The sequence below is a fragment of the Diadema antillarum genome, unplaced genomic scaffold (genome assembly GCF_040938485.1).
Source record: "Diadema antillarum isolate AM-2024a unplaced genomic scaffold, OU_Dant_1.0 seq00001391_RagTag, whole genome shotgun sequence".
Lineage (NCBI taxonomy): Eukaryota > Metazoa > Echinodermata > Echinoidea > Diadematoida > Diadematidae > Diadema > Diadema antillarum.
Window position 1 is genome coordinate 500,001 of NW_027272146.1, and position 20,473 is coordinate 520,473.

General features: G+C 38.5%; 1 protein-coding gene across 1 annotated transcript in view; it reads right to left on the reverse strand.

Moving 5' to 3' along the window:
- Positions 1-20,473, reverse strand: part of LOC139708954 (peroxiredoxin-1-like) — a 37,934-nt gene that overhangs the window by 16,462 nt on the left and 999 nt on the right. The window contains exons 3-6 of the mRNA XM_071620923.1: positions 18,384-18,522; positions 16,389-16,524; positions 2,844-2,947; positions 1,423-1,588 (exon numbers count right to left, since the gene is read on the reverse strand). Of these exons, the coding sequence (XP_071477024.1) occupies positions 1,423-1,588; positions 2,844-2,947; positions 16,389-16,524; positions 18,384-18,522 (545 nt within the window). The remainder of the gene's footprint in view (positions 1-1,422; positions 1,589-2,843; positions 2,948-16,388; positions 16,525-18,383; positions 18,523-20,473) is intronic.

Sequence of the window (20,473 nt, forward strand, 5' to 3'; positions counted from 1 at the left end):
TTTGCGAGAAAAGTGATATTGCGACATTTTCACCTAACTTTTGACCTTTTGACCTCATGACATGAAACTCTCTGGAGAATCTTTACGCAGTAGTACATGTCCACACCAAGTTTCAAGAAGATACCTTTGGGCATTGCATAGATATGGGGGAAATTGCAGCATTTGTAGCATTTAACCTTGACCTTTTGACCTTTGACCTCTTGCCAATGTCACTAAAATCTACTCAACTAATTGTCCTATCATACATCATCCTTGGACCAAGTTTGGTGAAAGATGCTTCATCCAGTTTTGAGTTATCACGTAAACAGATAAATATTAGGATTTGACCTTGATCTTTGACCTTTGACCTCTGTCCGATTTCACCGAAAAACTAATCAAGTAATTGTCCCATCATACATCATCCTCCAACAAAGTTTGGTGAAATTTGCTCTATCCAGACTTGAGTTATCGCGTAAACGGATACAATTTCATGATTTGACCTTGACCTTTGACCTTTAGCCGATTTCACCCAAAATCTAATCAAATAATTGCCCCATCAAACTTCATACTTGGACCAAGTTTGGTAAAATTCCAGTAAATATTACTCAAGTTATCGCGTAAACGAAAGTGGTCGGACGTATGGACGTACGTACGGATGTACGTACGTACAGACGAAAACATAATGCCTCCAGCACCACTTCGTGGCGGAGGCATAAAAAGTGTATGTGACGGTGCATCACAAAACGAACAAAAAGTCGCACACACTGATTTTGTCTTAGGACTGAAAAAAAGGTGAAATTGGTCAACCCAGCCAATCTGGAGGTTTTCATATTTTCTGAAAGAGCTAGTCTTCTTCTACATGATACTAAAGTTTGGATTATAAAACGAACAGAAACTTGTGTTTTTAGCAGTTTTTCTCGAACACTTTTTGGTGAAATAGTGTGATTAGGTGTTTCTCATGAAGTCCTCTTTTCATTTCTGAAAAACCCTGTCCTTACTCTTCACTTTCAACTCCAATAACTTTGGAATGGATGACACTACTGCATTGAAAGTTGGCATTTATTATTTACAGAATGTGTTAATAAAGCATGCTCAATTTCAGCTTAATCTGATAATCCCTTCATTGTTGTTGCTCCTGAGGTTAGCATCCTGTTTTTTGTTCCATTCATTGCACAGCTAGCACGGTTTGGTAAAGATTAAGCACTTGAATAGACTCTGTTCTTCAGAGCCTCTTTTCTCAGTTCACACTTTCCACAGTGTGTGCTTTTTTTCCAATATTAGGATAGGTAAGGAGAGTCCATTTGTATTGAGTTATACATCATTTTAAAGCTTAAAAGTCTGTGCTTTCAGAATCTGCTCTTACCTAGAAATCCATGTCTGGCGACTTTTTGATGGTTTTGTGATGCAGGGTCACATATTATACCACACCTGATGGTCACTCACCGTGTCAGAGTCTGGTGTCCAGCCAGCCGGGCAGACCTCACCGTGCTCAGCCACAAACTGGAAGGCTTTGACCAGACGTAGCGTTTCGTCCACTGACCGCCCAACAGGGAGATCGTTGATACTCAGGTGACGGACGATTCCCTCCGGGTCAATGAGGAACAGCCCCCTGCAACAGGATCGAGTCCAAGAGGTCAAGAGGTCAAGAGGTCACAAGGTATTTGGCTTATGCACACAAGCATGTTGTGATCCCCCATCTGCATTCCAAATACTTAGGAAGTTTCTCATATAAAATGATTCAAATCTTGTATTGTACATTGTATCTTCATTGTTATTGTCACATGGCATCTAAGAAATTTGAACACACTATCATTTTAAAGTATAGCTCCTTTGCCAGGATACTCAGTATTTGGTATTCACTACAAAGAACTTGCACTCATACAGTCTACTTACAGACTGAGTATGCAAATCTTGGGAATTTAAACGTGTAATTTCCTGTATGTTCCAAATCATTTCATTCCGAATTTTGAAAAAAAAAAAATCAAACTATGAAATGAAAGCTTTTCCTTTCTCATTTTATTAATATAGTTTTCATAACAAGTCAAAGGCTTCTCAGACTTTTTTTTAAGGATGTGCTTTCTTTTCCTATGGCCACATTTTGTCATGAACTGCATTAATTTCTTTCTTCAGATGAATTCTAAAGTTTTATCATAGTAAAATGATTTGATGGAAAAGTGTGTACAGTTAAACCAATGTTGAGTATTGTTTAAGCAATGAAAACAATGTGCTTTGGAAATGTTGATCTGACAGCATCTTACGGCAGAATTTTATTCATTCCAGTCTATACTAAGTGGCTATAGTGGTACTCTTCTATCTGCAATGAAAGTCTTTATCCATTGGCTTGAGTTGATTCTACCTTGGTCTTGATGACAAATGCACAATGGAGCTTTCAATTCTGCCAGTCTAGCTGCAGTCACACTGGCAAAACATAGCAAAGTTTTTAAAACTTCGAGAAGTCTTTGTAATGTTTGCTCGTCCATTAACACCGGTGGCCAAAATCTGTGAAGCCTCAGTTTTCAAAGTTTTGGTCACTGGTGCGTATGGGCAACATAGAAGAAAGGGCGCCATCTGACAGCTAATGATTGTGACATAACAGTGCACACACATAGGCCTACATCCCAACGACCACACACTTCTGAGGCACTGCCCGTAGAAGGAGGTGGACTGGTCATGTGACAAAATTTGCAAAGTTTCAGTCAGTTGGGAGTGCTCAGCCTGCACAAACTTGGAGAAGATTTGCTGGTATTTGGGAAATTTCCTTAGTGTGAGTTGGAAGCTTTGCGAGAAGTTTGGCCAGAAGTTTTGGAGAAGTTTCTACCTTAGAATGCAAAACTTGACTGTCCCAGACAAATGAAATGATGTACCTGAGGGCTATCCCAGCATCCTTCAGCAGCACACCGTAGTCCTCAGCAACCTTCTTGTTCATGTCTGACAGCAACGGGATCTTCATGGGACCCAGACCCCCTTGCTAGAGAAATATGGAGAAACAAACAAACAAACAAACAAATGAACACAAACGTGTGGTCTGATCAAATATAATGCAGTCACTTCTAATAAAGAGCATCAGTTTCAGATGACAAACATAGTGCAGGAGTAGATACTTACACAATGTGTTTGGGTTTTTGCTTTTGCTTTTATTTTCCTAATATCTGCATTTTCCTGCAATGCATATCCACACTACTTCTGATGTCACATTCTTTTCCCTTTAAGTCAATACCACCAGATAAATCATTTTTAGTAAAAGAAAAAGTGATTTGGAGAAACAGAGCAGTGAACAAACATGAGCAAAATCTTATATGAACAAATAGAGAGAAAAACACATTCATATTTTGCCTGATATAATATATGATGCCTAGGAGCATCTGATTTTCATATATTCCATCATTCCTCCCTTACTGTGAAGTTTTATCATTGAAGACAACTTTTACCTTGGTTAATCACTACTTGGGCTGAAAAATGCAAAGCTATTTGATACAACACTGAAACTCTAGCCATAACATACAATGAACATCTCGACTGGCTTTGTTTGAAATATCTGATTAGGATTCAAAGGTCACTATCACTGCATATCTCTGGTAACAAAGGTTATAAATCCCCTTGATCAGCATTAACTCTATGATCACACAATCATTTTTTTTTTCTTTACAGGGTAGGCATTTCACAAACATGATTATGATACCATACATGGGTCACATAAAGAAACAGTGAGATACCTGGCACAGAGTTTACATTCTGAACAGTCACATCTCCATGAATGATATTATTCATCAATGTGTTCACTCTGAAAGTAGGATCCTCAGTGACTTAAAGCAAAAATACTATTGGACACAAATATTATCATGTTAATGTAAGATGGGGGGGGGGGGTTGATACAATATAAGGTGGTACAATCATATACATTCTTTCATGTTATACTTTATGCACCTTAATTTCTGTTATCAAAAAAGTGATGTTCATATCTTTTTTGTCGAAAAATGAAATAAAACATTGAATTGAATTGAACTTATATCATGATATCATGTGTCTCTTCCCCCTCCCCCTTCCCCCAAGAACATAAATGCTACACATACATGTGTACAGTGAAACTGACTCTAGAAGTTTTTTGAAAGCTCTGAACTGCCAGAAGAGAAAGGTTTCTGTCTTGGCCACTGATTAAATTGCCTTCTTTGAAATGGGGCAAACATGAAGGAATACATGCAGTCATAGTTCTATTTCTTTACAGTTGTACCAATGTAATAACTCTTCAACTAAAGTAAGTTCAAAGGAGAAGTACCATTACTTGTAATAAGAAGGTATTCTTTTCTTTCTATCATATATAAAAAGGTCTGATATTTGAGGCACCGACATACGGTTGTTTTCCTGAAAAATTGAAATACCTGAATATAAATACACAAAACATACACGATACAGTGTTCTTTACGAACAATAATTCTAAAAACTTGTCTAGCTAAGGTCCACAGATCCTTGATGACAAATGCCCAACACAAACAAACCTTTGTGTACAAATTGTAAATGTTATATATACTGTGCACATTCTGAATAAACTTCAAATATGACCTTGCAGAAATAAACCATGTTTTGGAGAGAGTGTGGTCTTAGCACAGGTGGATACTTTTTCTAATATACCAAAGGGTATCATGCTGTCCATGGTCATGATACTGGGATTAGAGTATAACAAGAATATGAAAGTCACTAATTCAGGGAAAATAGAAATTATTGCTACCCAGTAATGCAAATTCATCCCATGGACTGATCTGAATTCTCTTATGCACTAGATGAAAAAAAAAACAAACAAACAAACCAACAAACAGTAATATAGCCTCACTTGTACACACACGCAGGCGTGTCAAAATGAACCCTTTATGCCTACATGTATAAATACGGCAGAACTGTCAGAGCTTTCATCAAGAAACAATAGGCATCAAAATTGTTCTTTGATACACCTCACTCGTAAATTTAAACGAAGTTGATGGAGAAAAGAGGCTGGAAGAGCCACACAAAAATTGACGTCATGTGGCAGTGAGGTGCTGCTGAAACCAAAGTATCCTCCATAGGTTTTGTCTTCCGAGTCATACTGTACTGGAATATGTTACACTAGTAATTTTTTCTGCCCTTCTACAAACATCTACCCATCTATAATGCTCTAATGAAGAGCTAGAACAATGGGGACATCGCTCTTCAGTAGTAAAAAACAACGAGGGCATTGTTACCAAAAGTAATGGGTGGCTAGATTTTTTTCCTTTGATTCAAAGTTTAATGAGATGTGGCATAGAATGAGTACGGAAGAGTGCACACAAGGAATGTGACAAAGCAACCTGCAAAGGTACAATGCTGAATAGCAAATAAATGACAATTTTAGGGACAACAAGATGTTAGGCCATTTTTACATGTCAACTACAAGGCTGCTCAATGTACCCTACTGAAACATTTATAGCCCCTCATATCTGGAGAGAGAACATTCAACAAAGCCTGCAAAATGAACACTATGATTTCTTATTCAAATTGATGAAATTCTTGCATCAATTTTCTTTTTTTTTTTTAATGCAACTGATAGACAAATTGCCCTACATCAACATAAATAAGGACTGAATTCATCAGTGTTCAAGTAGTAGCCATGATATAAAAGAAATCATGGGCATACATATTCGGGCAGGATTTGAACCAATGACCTCCACATCACTGGACAGGCGTCTTATCCACTGGACCACCGAGCTTCCGCCCAACAGCCAGTACTGGTTCTAATCCATATAGCATGCAAAGGGTACTGCATTATTATTCAAATTGGTGAAATTTTGTGGCTTCTTGTAATAGACATGATGGGTACATTGATGAAAATGCTACCCAAAGCCCTTTATTCAGACACCAAAATGTCACTTGTCAAGGATATTTCTCTGGCTTTGTGGCAGTTTGGAACAGAATGCTATTTTCTTTCCTTTTTTTTATGCCTCCGCCACGAAGGGTCGCCGGAGGCATTATGTCTTTGGGTTGTCCGTCTGTCCGTCCGTCCTTCCATCTGTCTGTCCGTCCTTCCGTCCACAATCAATTTTGTGGACAGTGTAACTAAAAAACCGTTTGAGGTATCCTAATGAAATTTACCATGTGTATGTATGAGTGGGCGAAGTTGTGCCTATCAACTTTTGGGCGCACATGCTTAAGGTCAAAGGTCAAAAGGTCACGGTCAAATGCTCAAAATTTCACTATTTGCCCCATATCTATGCAATGTCTACAGGTATTTTCTTGAAACTTAGTGCATACATGAACTACCAACCAAAGATTTTCCAGAGAGAGTTTGGGATCTTGAGGTCAAAGGTCAAGTGAAAATGTTAACATTTCACTTTTTTCTCTCCATATCTCACAAATGGTTCGAGGTATCTTTATGGAACTTAGTACATACACATGTACTGACTGGCAGTGATTATCTAGGTAATTTAGGGGCCATGGTTCAAAGGTCAGGGGTTAAAGGTCAAGGTCAACTCCTCAAAATTTCACTATTTCTCTCTTATCTATGCAATGCCTTCAGGATTTTTCTGGAAACTTAGTGTATGCATGTATTATCTAATAGTAGAGCGGTTAAGTCCTCAAAATCATGAGAATTGTGCAAAATTTGACTAAAGTATGAAACTTTCACCAGTGTTTGTACATACCATAAGATTCATTTTAAGATCGGGAGGTAAGTCTGATTTGACCTCTGATGACCTCCAGAGGTCAATGAACTTTAAATATCAGAAGATTGATGTTTGGAGGCATTTGTGAATGATAGGCTTAGATCTTGGTTACGCTGCACTAAATATGCATTTGTACTACAAATCTTCTGATTCCACAGGGCATTGACAGGTTTCTACCTTTGACCTCTGATGACCTTTAGAGGTCAATGACCTCAAAATACCATAATATTGATCTGTGTTGTTATTAGTTAATGATAAACATGGTTAAGATGTGCAAAACAAGCATATCTGTTTTGCAATGAAACTGTCTTCATATTCCAAAGAGCAAAGACAGGTTTCTATCTCTGACCTCTGGTGACCTTTTAGAGGTCAATGACCTCGAAATATCATAATAATGATCTGTAATGTCATTAGTTAATGATAAACATGGTTAACCCGTTGAGGACGGACTGATTTTGCTACAACACGCATTTCCCATAGACACCTGCCCGAGTATACTCGGGACTCGTCCTCAACGGGTTAAGATGTACAAAACAAGCACACATTGTCTTCATTATTCCAAAGAGCACAGATAGGGCTCTACCTTTGACCTCAGGTGACCTTTACAGGATGTATAAAACAAACACAATTGTAGCCCAGATGGCTACTAACACATGTTTATGATAAAGAATAGAATAGAATAGAATAGAATAGAATAGAATAGAATAGGATAGAGAGTAAAAGAAAACAGAACACTGCAGTCGTTTTCCTAGACACCCTGTGAGGTCATATGCTCAGTCTTTTCCCCTTCTTGAGTTTATGAAACCGTTTATCTTCCTTCCAACTATTTCCTTTCTTTTTTTTTTTTTTTTTTTTTTTTTTTGGTCAGAACCACCTCTTCCACGAAAAGTCTATGGTCATAAGAATTTATAAGTTTGATGTTGGCTACTTTCCCCGCTAGTGGTCAGCACTCTCCATCCCCAAAGCCCCACGCCAAATTACGGAGAATGACGTGATGACGTGTTTTTGCCCTCTGATCCCCAAACATAAATGACCCTCTGAGCTAAAAGGTGGCCCTCCTGTCAGAATTTATCCCTCTATTTTAGCATTTATTGTTTAGTGGAGTGGGTCAAACAGGAACTCCAAAGAAAAATTCATGGATAATGACCCAGAACAACGATGACGCTTGTTGCATTAAGGACACTAATATTCATTTGGTTTATCATTTTGATATCCAAGAAACAATAAAGTCTTTACCAGTGGTTACAGAGAACAAGTGAATGAAGAAACTAAAAGACAGTAGGCGAGTTAATCAGAAAAAGAGATGAATCATAGAAAATTGAATTTTCACAGAAACGAATATGAGGAGCAAAACTTTAGTTTACGCCAATTTGGAGTGCAATTACAAACTCCAAATAGTCAAGTGGTGTCATCGGAGATGGAGATGTTGAAGCGCCCTGTCAGATTGATACAAAGTGGAGAGTGATGGTGACGAAGAGAATAGGCCTACTGAGAGTGTGACTGGGCCGTCCGTTGAGCGGTCTGCCGTCACGCTCTCAGTAGGCAGACCGCTCAACGGACGGCCCAGTCACACTGATGAGATCGACAATGACATGCAGACGAGGACCTCATTCGTCGACAGAGAGTAATCATTTAAGAGGAATGACTTTCATTTACGTTTGAAGACATTTCAAGAGATGTAGTAGTCTGATATGTTACTGGGCAAATCATTCTACTGTTTGCAGTCTTGTAAACATACTTGTATCTTTAGCGAAAACTGTTCGAGTACGTGGACAGTGATAAGTAGGCCCCTATAAATCACTCTGTCGAGTAAATTATATATGAACCAAATGGCTTCTTTTGAACATGTATTGTGTTGAAAAGTTTTTGGCAATTCTTTTCCAGGCAAAATGTGTACATGAAAATTCCGATGTTAAAAGCATGTGATGGGAAATGTAAACAGTACGTGCGAATGCTTCTATGTTTCCTGCTAAACTTGTTTGTTAGTGGGGAAAAGAAAAGAAAAGAGAAGAGAAGTCTCGCTCTACCACGTCTTCATACCACAACGCCTACGGATATCTTTGTTTCACATTGTTAGTGGAGAAAAGAAAAGAAAAGAGAAGTCTCGCTTCATGAGAGATGTTCAGATCCCGCTCGACACCACAACGCCTACGGATGTCTATGGGGCCGATAGAGCACCAACAGTAAGTGCAGATTAATTGACACGCTATCTTTTGAAGAGAAACAATACTTTGTTTCACACAAGATGAAAAAGCAGAAAGACAGCTGATAATCATCCGCTCATGTAAAATCAAGCAGAAGTTTTTCAAAACATTTCAAGAGGCATCTTGGTGATTTACAGTCTGTTAAACATGCCAATATACTGTGAAAAACAAATTGAAGGCCACCTTCAATAGGCCACCTGCAATACAGCCCCGCATTTTCCGACATCACAAAAACTTTGATCAGCACGTTCCATAATTATATACTCGTGATGGAGAGGGAAAATAGTAAACAACAACATTGCAAGATTGATGCATTTCTTCCAAGACGACAGACAGGAACAGATTCCACGTAGAATACATAAACATGTACTTTGATTTTTCCATTCATTTTTTCCATATCATTACACACAATCATTACACACATATACTTGCTATGGTGTTCAGCTCACTGTGTGCAGACTGAGCACGACCCGATAATTCAGAACCTCTGCCTGAGAAAGGCTTGTAGCCTATCCCGCGAGTCAAAGAAGCTTTCTTATCATCTCGTGCATCCTGTACTCTATGTGCAATGCACCCATCATAGAGACAAGCTTGCCTTCACCCAAACTGTTTAGATATTGCCATTGGAAGACTCTGATGATCGCACACAGTGGCTGTGCACCTATAAGAACGCTGGTCTGACCTCAGGATGTCTATCCGGTTTAGTCGTGGAGGAGATCTGTGTGCCGATCGCGTGCTTCACTGAAGACGCAGATGCTGCCCTGTCTTGAAAGAGATCGAGGGTATAGATCTAGACCAATTTCAGCAGGTTACACTGAATCATCACTTGCTGGCAGAGAGTCTTAAAAGGGATCATACAGTTATGGTTGAGACCTAATTTCAGGTTTCTAAAATGTTTTGATGAGATAATGAGAAACCTCTTATAAAATGTGAAAGGGCATGTAGTTCTATGAGGAATTCAACGTTTATTTGATGAAAATTGGTCTTGAAATGGCTGAGATATCAAAAAACAGCGATTCTAATAAAGTGTGGGACCCACACTTTATTACGATCGCTTTGTTTTACTTTGTTTTTGGATGTTTCAGTCATTCCAAACCCGATTTTCATCAAATAAACTTTGAATTCCTCTTAAAATGGTATGTTCTGTACTATATCATAAGTGTTTTCTTGGTATCTCGCAAAAAGTTAAAAGCCAAATTCTCATCTCCACCAAAACTGTACCTTCCCTTTAACCGGATCATGCAGGTGATATTACCCGCTGCCAGCGTACCCTGATTCACACATCAGATGCAAACCGGATGGCGGCATATTGGAAACAACCAATATTTGGGCATGGGGGCACAACTCTTGGCCAGGCCCAAGTGTTAAGGAGTATCGAGCATAAAGATGACAATTAGAGTAAATAGTAGTTCCACTCCTATTTGGAATTGAGGTTCCTAAACAGGTCATTGAAAAAATGCCCAAAATTTCCTGACGTAATGACCCAAACTTAATTGGATGACAATAGCAAGTTGCAAGACACAGGGTTGCTTCATGTGGAATGCATGTTATGCCTCACAGTATGTCGCTTTCCAGATGGTCCATGACGTCACTGTATGCTCCAGGACCATGAGTCATTCACCGAAACCATACAGCCCACGAGCTTGACACTGACCAACACAGGCCCGCCAGCTCGAAACTAGGTAGCATTGCCCATGAACTTGACACTTAGGCAAACCAGGCCCATAAGAGTCCGACACATGGAGGGGGGGGGGGGGGGGGTGTATAGGGGGAGGTCCACAAGACCTACACTGAATAGATTAAGATTTCTGATGTAATACATATACTAATCTCGTGGGCCTTGTTTTCCTCGAGTGTCGAGCTCGCGGACCGCACAGCTTGTGGGCCTATTATATTTGATGTCGAGCTCATTGACCTTGTTCATCTACTAGTATAGTATTTAGGTTACGGGATGTGTGACTCGTGGGCTGCGTAACTCATGGGCTGTACGACTCAGGTTGTTTGACTCGTGACGTACATCTGATGAGGTGGGCCTGTTGTTTTCTGGTTAGCATCTGTCACCCTTTCATCCAGTTCAAGGGCCTTTGCCATATGCCTGTTCACAAACTATTAAGCATCAACCCAAAATATGGCACTCCTCTCCCCATCTTCCATGTTTAAGCGTACAAATTTTGTCCAGTGCAAATTGGATAATGTTGCACATAATTTCATACACGCTAGTCTGCATAACTAACCCAAACATAAATATTATATTTGAGGTCACTGCCATTACTGAAGACATGTAAGCTTCATTTCTGAAGTAATTGATCGCTCACATTCCTGAGACCTGTTACTATGAACCTATGCTTTGTGGAATGTGCATACATACTTTGATTATAACGTCAAGGCATGATTTGTACATGATTAAACATTTAGGATTAAACCAATGAAGCCAAACACCAATATTTGCAATCCTACACAAATGTTAGTGATATTCTAAAAGTCTGACCTCACATTGTCCTTAGAGGTCAAAGTTGGATATACACAGGGTAATGACCAATGTTCTGTGGAATGAGAAGACACTTCTTGTACGATGTAGTTTAAATGCTAATAGCATAATGCATGATTACACACCAGGTATACAGTTAACCAATGAATATACATGAAATATCGATATTTTGATATTTTGAGGTCATTGACTTGTCACAGTCCTCGAAGGTCAAAGGCAGAGACATGTAAATAATTTCCCTTGATCTGAGGAATAGGAAAACGATTCAGTTGTAACACAAATGAATTTGTAGGACATCGTTATGTTTATCATCAACAAATTGCACCAAATATCAAAATTCTGATAATTTGAGGTTAATAATTGACCTCTGGAGGTCATTAGAGGTCAAAGGTAGAAACCTGTCAAGGATCTATGGAACATAAAGACAATTCCGCTGTAACAAAAATGAATTTTTAGTACATCATTACCATATCATTTAACATTAATCAATGACGCAAAATATCAATTCTTATCAAATTTTGAGGTCATTGACCTCTGGAGGTCATCAGAGGTCAAAGGTAGAAACCTGTCAAGGTTCTATGGAACATGAAGACAATTCCACTGTAACAAAAATGAGTTTTTAGTACATCATTACCATATTTAACATTAATCAATGACGCAAAATATAAATTTTTATCAAATTTCGAGGTCATTGACCTCTGGAGGTCATCAGAGGTCAAAGGTAGAAACCTGTCAGGGTTCTATGGAACATGAAGACAATTCCACTGTAACAAAAATGAGTTGTTAGTACATCATTACCATATTTAACATTACTCAATGACGCAAAATATCAATTTTTATCACATTTTGAGGTCATTGACCTTTGGAGGTCATCAGAGGTCAATTCAGACTTACCTCCCGATCTAAAAATGAATCCTATAACATGTACTAACACGGGTGAAAGTTTCATGCTTTAGTCAAATTTTGCACAATTTTTCGGCTTATCTGCTCTACTATAATAGACAGTCTCTTTGAAGTTTTTTTTTTTGGTCAAAAGGTCAAAGGTCAAGTGAAAGTGTTAAATATCACTTCTTCCTTAAACTTATAAAAGGATCAAACGTCAAGTAAAATCCTCACATCCCAAAATACCTGCACTCTTAGACGATATAGCCATTCATCCAATTAAACCTAGTTCAAGGGAAGTGAACATTCAACACATTTGTGACAAATCTGTCATTCTGATATTTTGTCAATTATGTGAAACTGTCATCACACATTGTCAATTCATTGTACTATAGGCCAATTGTGACCCTCCACCACAAAACCAACAAAAGTCGCCAGACATGGATTTTTAGTTAAGGGCAGATTCTGAAAGAGCAGACTCTAAGCTTTAAAAGGGCATTGTACCGGTTTTTTATTTTTGTATATGTTGTTCTTTTAATTCTAAAAGACCCAGCAGAGGTGCAAACAGAATCAAAATTTCATAACGATTTAGCCCGTAACTTCATGTTGAAAATGGAACTTTTTTGGCGAGAATTATGCTAATGAGCTGACGAGCCCGGATGTTGTGATGTCACAGGTGCCAAATATATCTCTGATTACAAGCCCTCGCATACGCGTGCGTTAAATCGTGCCAAGTAGCAGACGACGCTTAGGCCCAATTTAGCTGGCAGGCGGCACTTGTGTACTGTCCTATCCATGCAGCTGTCTCAAATTTCGCTGAACCAAATCACACCAAAATTACTGGATATACTTCTAAGCATACTTCAAAATACTGTATTATATTTGAACAAAATCGGTAATCGAGAAGTATCAATATTGACGCCGACTTTCAAGTTGTCACAAAAAAAAAACTCACTCTTCGCGAGAGATCTTGGTAAACACAACATGCACAATCTAGAGCTGAAGTTAGCCGACTAGTACTGTGCGAACGGGGAATTTACGCGGGAACTTAACTAAAAAATGTCATGATTTTGGCGCTTTGTGTGATTTACGAACTTTATTTTTCATTCAACTAAGCTCAAATAATTTATAAATTGATTTTTTGCTCCCGATTACTTGAAAGATTTGTCTCATGATATTAGATGGCTAACGTCAGTCTGTGCGTGCGCAAACCGTAGGGCTACTACGCCGCGATCACTCTTGTTTAGTCCTACAGAGCAGATTGTTTTTAGCGACGACAGGAAAGTCGACAACTTCACTTATGCTTCCCGACTTGCGATTTGGTTCCAATTAGCGTGAGCAAGTGGACATGAGTCATAAAATATTTCTTGTGATTTTGGTGCAATTTGGTTAAGTGAATTTTGAGATATCTACATGGATAGTAATACGGAAATACTCTAGCTCTATGCCTAGCGTTACACCAGCGCTTGGATCGCGAAGCGGCGGCACTGTTTGTATCTACGTGGTCAGGCCACTCTTCCGAGGTATGGGTCCTACTAAAACTAGATCTAAGTTAGTCCATGGTGTTAATACGACCACCATGAGATTTATCTCGACTACAAAAACATTGAAAATCCATAAAGCAGATACCTTACCTGCAAAATTCAGCACAGAAACAACAGGGCCTGCAGGACAAGGGCCTAGATCTAGCGGCAACGCTAGACCTTGGAGTCTGGACTTTCGTCTGGACTTTCTTCAAGTTCTGGCAGCAGGGGTATGTATTGCATACTAAACGTTTACGCTGTGCCTATTGAGCGCTGTGCACGTACAGCTGTCGACGGGGCGGCGAGTAGAATCTTCTCGGTCCTTGACTGCTCACTAGTCCTAGTCCTAGTTCTAGTCTAGAGTCTATATGTACTGGGTGCTGTTTTCTTCTAACTAGGCGTAAACCGTGATTTCCGTTGACTATTTTTTGGATTTAGATTTTAAGAATCACTCAGTCCTCATCTTCGTTAGATAGTTTGAACTGTGATGTCGAACCATTATCGCTTATCATCAATGCATCGTTAGTGCAACGTTACTTACACACAGTTTTCTATGGGCAGCACGTTCGGACAATGATGCCAATTTCATTTTGCATATCTGGAATATTCCCCACGAATTTTATCTAAATAAAAATCTTTTGAAGAGATTCCTTTTAAAAATTAATAAATACTGTTTAACATGTTTATTTCAGCTCCATATTGCAATTTTACTAAATACCAGGTAACAGTTTTTGCAGTACTTCGTGTGAGATTTCATCAGTAAATTGACATGTGTAGTTCGTTTTGCTAAAGTCGGAGGTTGGCACCTGTGACGTATGCCAAATTGTGCGGATCGTTCCTTGGCTTGCTCGTTTTCATTTTTTTCAAAAAATCATTACAGGCTTATCCTGGGTTTTAGAATCCTCTCTTTCCAGTTGTAGGCATCAAAAAATGTAGATTAGAATTATCAGACAAGTAGAAAATGTCAGTACCTCGTACAGGTTTCTTTTAAAATGATGTATAACTCAATTCACATGGACTCTCCTAACCTACCTAAATACTGGAAAGAAAGCACACACTCTGGAAAAGTGTGAACTGAGAAAAGAGGCTCTGAAGTACAGGGTCTATTCAAGCGCTTAATCTTTCACCAAGCTGCGCTAGCTGTGCGATGAAAGGAACAAAACACAGGATGTCAACCACTGGAGCAACAACAATGAAGGGATTATCAGTTTAAGCTGAAATTGAACAAGTTCTATTAACACATTCTGTCCATGATTAATGCCAACTTTCAAAGTAGCAGCATTATCTTTTCAAAAGTTATTAGACTTGAAAAGTGAAGAGTGTACAAAGGATTTCAAGATATTAATAGGGGCTCTAATACATACCTGATCACTCTATACTCTCCCCCAAAAAGAGGTAGTAGAAAAACTGCAGAAAACACACTTTCCCATTTGTGTTATGATCCCAAACTTAAGCATAATGTAGAAGAGAGATACACTAGCTCTTTTGGAAAATATGAAAAACTCAAGATTGACTTAGTTGACCCATTTCACCTGTTTTGAGTCCTCACATAAAATCAAGGGGTGTGACTTTTTGTTTGTTTTGTGATGCACGGTCACAATTAGGAGAACCAAGCATTAGCGACATTTCTGGTCTTTCAATAAACTCATTCTAATTGACAGTTGAAGAAACAATTCTACATTCTACAATTCTATTCTAGTCCTGTGGTCATGTTTGAATACACAACCAATTGCATCCTTGCTTTTCAAGGTCAGAACTTTTGAGGTAAATGTAGTAACTATACTAGGTGTACAGTGAAACAAGAATTTCTATTCATTGACTTGAGTTGACTCTACCTTGGTCTTGAGGGAGCTTTCAATTTGCAAGACTAAAATTGATTTTGAAAGTACAAATTTACTGACCATGACACTTCCCTACACAAGCCACCCCCCCCCCCATCCTACTGTAAGTTCCATGAAGATACCTCGAACCATTTGTGAGATCCTGCAAAGCCCAATAAGACCTGTTGCAAGCTTGATCACATGATCATTGTGATCACGACGATGTACTATACGTTGAAAGAACAAGAGAGGAATGGCAGTGAACTTTACTGACTTTGTGGAACTCTTGTCTTTGCTCTAGAACCTGACATCCAAATTCATTTGCTCACTGACCTCGAACATTATGGCCTATACTTCCAGTATAAAAAACACTAAAAACTGGAAGTTAAGTCTCTCACATCTGGATTTCTTGCTGAGGTTGTAAGAGCATGGCATAGCAAATGCAATGCCAGTGAACTTCTATGGGTGCATGTCACAACACCGACACCCGAAAGTCATAAAACCCACAAGTCATACAGCCCATGAGTTCGACACTAAGCAAACAAGACCCATGAGACCGACACATTAAGCCCTGTGTTGTGATGTCGAACTCGTGGGCTGTTTTTACCTGGTGTCAAACTCATGGGCTTTACTTGCCTACCGTTGAACTCAAGGGCTGTATGACTTGTGGGCTGTATGACTCATGGACCTTTTTTTCAATGTCAAACTCGTGGGCTGTATGACTCGTGGGAGTCGGTCTCATGGAATGACCCCATTTCTATACATCAAAATCTTCAGTGCTTAGTCACTCTTTCATCCACAGGTTAGAGTCATTGTACACTTTGTACCTTCCGTGGGGTGTTGATCCATGCCAGATGGGAGAAGTGAGAGTCTACAGACGATGCTATGACCTCGGTGTTGATCGCCTTGAATTCGTCTGCCCGGTCGCTGTAGGCTATGATCTCTGTTGGACACACAAATGTGCTGTTGAAAGAGAGACAGAAAAATAATGCGGACTCCTCCCAGCTACCAAACCTGATACTCCTTCTCACTCTATACTGATACAAGACCTGTTTCACAGTGATATGCAACATTTCTTCTCTAAATTCATGAGATTCTTCTGTCGAGTTGTTTTTATTGCAACTGATTAACAAATCGCCCTACATCAATGTAAATAAGCACTGAATTGATGAGTGTTTTCAGAAGTAGTCATGACAAAAGAAAACATGGGCATACATACTCGGGCAGAATTTGAACTGATGACTTCCTGATCTCCAGACAGGCATCTTATCCATTAAACCACCAAGCTATCGCCCGACCGCCAGCACTGTTTCGAGTTGTATGTATGGCCGTGATTTCTTTTGTCATGGCTACTACTAAAAACACTGATCAATTCAGTGCCAATTTATGTTGATGTAGGGAAATTTGTTGATCAGTTGCAACATTTCTCCTCTCCTGAGGAAAATTCTTCCACTGGCTACAAATCATGGGCTAGAGCAAATTATATCATACTTTCGATATTAAACAGGGCCCCTACATCCATCTTAGAATCATTCTCTGAAACTGTGTCCATAAAATATTTCTCCCATAGGAGTGACTCCTCTATAGGCAGTTTTCTCATTTACATGTATGTACCACCCTTACGGATTGTCCCTTTCTGTTTGGACAGCAATTTTTCCCCCTTGCATGTCAATGAAAATTGGTGGCTGCTCCCATTTTCCATTGCCAATTTGTGCTGATGAACACATACACTGCAGATTAACTTTTAAAAGTAAAGCAATACAGGATTTTAGAGACGAACACATTTTGTTTTTGTTCCCAATTCACTAGCACAAGATGCTAAGTCACACAATTCAGTGCCAGAATATACTACGACAAACAAGCAACTAAGGTAGAAATGGGGGTACGTCCTCCCTCGGAGGACTATTCACATACACAGAACATCTTGTGAATGCTTTAAAAGTCCTACACTAAAGCTAATAGTGAGCACACCTTTGGGAATAAATGGTTTTGTTTTGTTTGTTTGTTTGTTTGTTTGCTTTTTTGTGCCTTGATAGTCTATGCAGTGTACACTTCATCACATTAGCATAGATTTTATATCATGCAAAACCAGAAACATTTTGGCATGAAACTTTCTCAAATTGCCACTGGCATTCAATACATTGTAAAGACAAATGCATGCACATGCATTTGACTTAAATGCAAATCTTGGCTCCTTGCAAAAATCATGAAAGTTTCATGGCATGAAAATTTCTAGTTTTACAGGTACTGTAGCTGAAGTTCAAACGTGAATTAAACCCTTCACTATCAAAGCATGCCACCAAGTTTCTCTGATGCTATGGGAACAGATTAAGAGTTGACCCCCTCACTATATGTATATTACATATCATTCATTACTTCAAGTTTCCATCGTTTGCCGATATCACGTAATGGTCATGTAAGTTTTCAGTTTGCTGGTTTCTTTTTATAATACTTTATCACATAAGTGTGTTTAGGCATTTGCTGCATGTACACCTGTACATGCAAACCATACTATCACAATCTCATGCTCCATATATTACCAGGGTACTCTGACTGGTTACTGAAACTAGCTGCTCCTGCTAGAAACCCATCATCATAAGACAAATAATTAAAAACCTCCCCCCCCCCCCCAAAAAAAAAAAAAAAAAAAAAAAAAAAACTGACACTGATCCATAGAAGATAGCATTCTCCATGAATAAATCATATTTGGCTTCTGTTTGGCAAATACAGTTAGTTTTGAAAATGGTGTGTGAATGCTGGCATGTCTTGCGTGCATGATGAGCATATCATTCTAACTTGATACCAATTATCTGTCTCCTTACAAGTCAAGGGGATAGAAGAACAAGACCAGGTATTTCCCCTTGTAGTCTGACAGCTGGATGTCCTTGAACTGTCCGTCGATCACTGCTGTCCCTTTGAAGTCTGGTGCTGGTTCCTGGACAGCCACGTCTAGTCTTGAGCCTGCAAATTGAGACGGATGATGGCAAGTTTAAATCTAAATACAGCTCAAGCAAATGAGATCAAGATCTTCATGCAATAAACGATGTTTTGTCTGGAAATGCATTCAAAAGGAAAAAGTATAACACTTCACATCCATGTTTGATAAGAGTTGGAATGATTTAGAAAGGACTATAGTTACATTTGCTGAACTGTTCATACATTTAAACAAGCAAACAAATGATCTCACCGTCTAACATATTGAGATAATTACAAACTTGTGAATTTATGTCATTATTGTGCATGATACATACACTGAAATTCAATGCTAAGGAAGTGATTGGGCTGGTGCTGCTCCATGCAGAGGATAAATCAACTCATTGCAAGTCATCCTTGAAGGGACCAATTCATGACCATACCTCAGTATATGCACAAAGCATCTCCTCGTCCTAAAAGGAAAAATTGTCGAACTGAATACACGTACAAGAACAATAATACTGTACATGCCACAAACACTGTATATGCAATTTGGCATTTATACAACAATTTCGTGAGTAACTGAAAAGGACAAAGAAGTGGCAACAGTCCTTTTCAAGAGAAGAGTTGGTGATTTCCCCTTCTAAAGATGATAAACAATGTGTTGCTAGAGACAATTTTCTTTTTTTAGTTATTGATGATATTCATTTATTTTATGCAATATGTTGAGAAGTTGGAGGAGATTTAATCTTATCAGAGTAAGAATATTTATTTATATATTTTACTTTATCCAGTGATTACAAATAAATGATTTGCAGGATTTGTATGTACCTCCAAGACACGGGGAATAAACCATTCATACCAGTTTTGTTGTATTTACATTAATTACATAAAGATACATTAATAGTTTGAATGTTTGAATATTGATGTTGATATAAGATATGTTATACAACATTTTTTCTATGTTTTGTGATGTTGGCAAAATGATACCTCTCAAGTCCAATATGTCTTATATTGCATTCAAATGCAGTTTATGTAATTATCTTCTTTTTTTTTTGTAAAAAAAAACCATGTGAACATAACAAATATCTATGATATGGACAACAAATTTAATATTGAAATGACATGAAATCAAATTATTTTCTTGTGGCCAGGAGACCTTGTGGTACGATCGAGAACAATCCACTGACAACATTCTCAGTATAGGAAGGGTTGCTTGCAGTCTCATAGTCAAACTGAGAGCAGTGCACAATACATGTACTGGTAGAATGTCACCCTTGATGCACATTTGCCTAATACCGCATGACCTATGGTAAACATGTCTTTACAAATGTATCTGCACCCTACACTATATTGCGAAAGCCAAACCATTCTTTTTATTGCACGGATACACTTGACATGCACAAGATCACAGCATGCATGTCTAGTGCACTCCTGTTACAACAAACACAGTTATAATGAAATGCTCGTTACAACAAAGTTAAACAGTCTAAGGTCAAAAGATCATCATCTAGGTTACACATTCACATACTTTTACTGTTTAGCTTTTTGAAATGAAATTTCGAAGCAATGAAAGAAAACCACCAGTTCCAAGGTCTTTGTTTTTTATTCAAATGGAAGCAAATTCAAGTATTTTCACACCCAATGTTGGATTTTATGGACGATACTCCCCCTTACGAGACAAAAAAAAAATCCTACTTTTAGTCATGAGTAGAATGTGATAATACTAAGAGTGTGTCAAATTTCTAATAATCCCTTCATTATGTTTCTACAGTTCTATAACCTGTCCCCCCCCCCACTTCAATAGTGCACAGAGTAAAACATGGTGAGATTAATGCACTTGAATACACCCTACTTAAACTGGTGCCTCTTTTCTCAGAATAAACACTTTGACTTTGCTAGAATGTACTGTAGAGTCTATTATACACTTTCAAATCGAGATGCACATCTGGAGACTTTTTGGTTGTTTTGATATGGAAGTTCACATAATATTGATGAT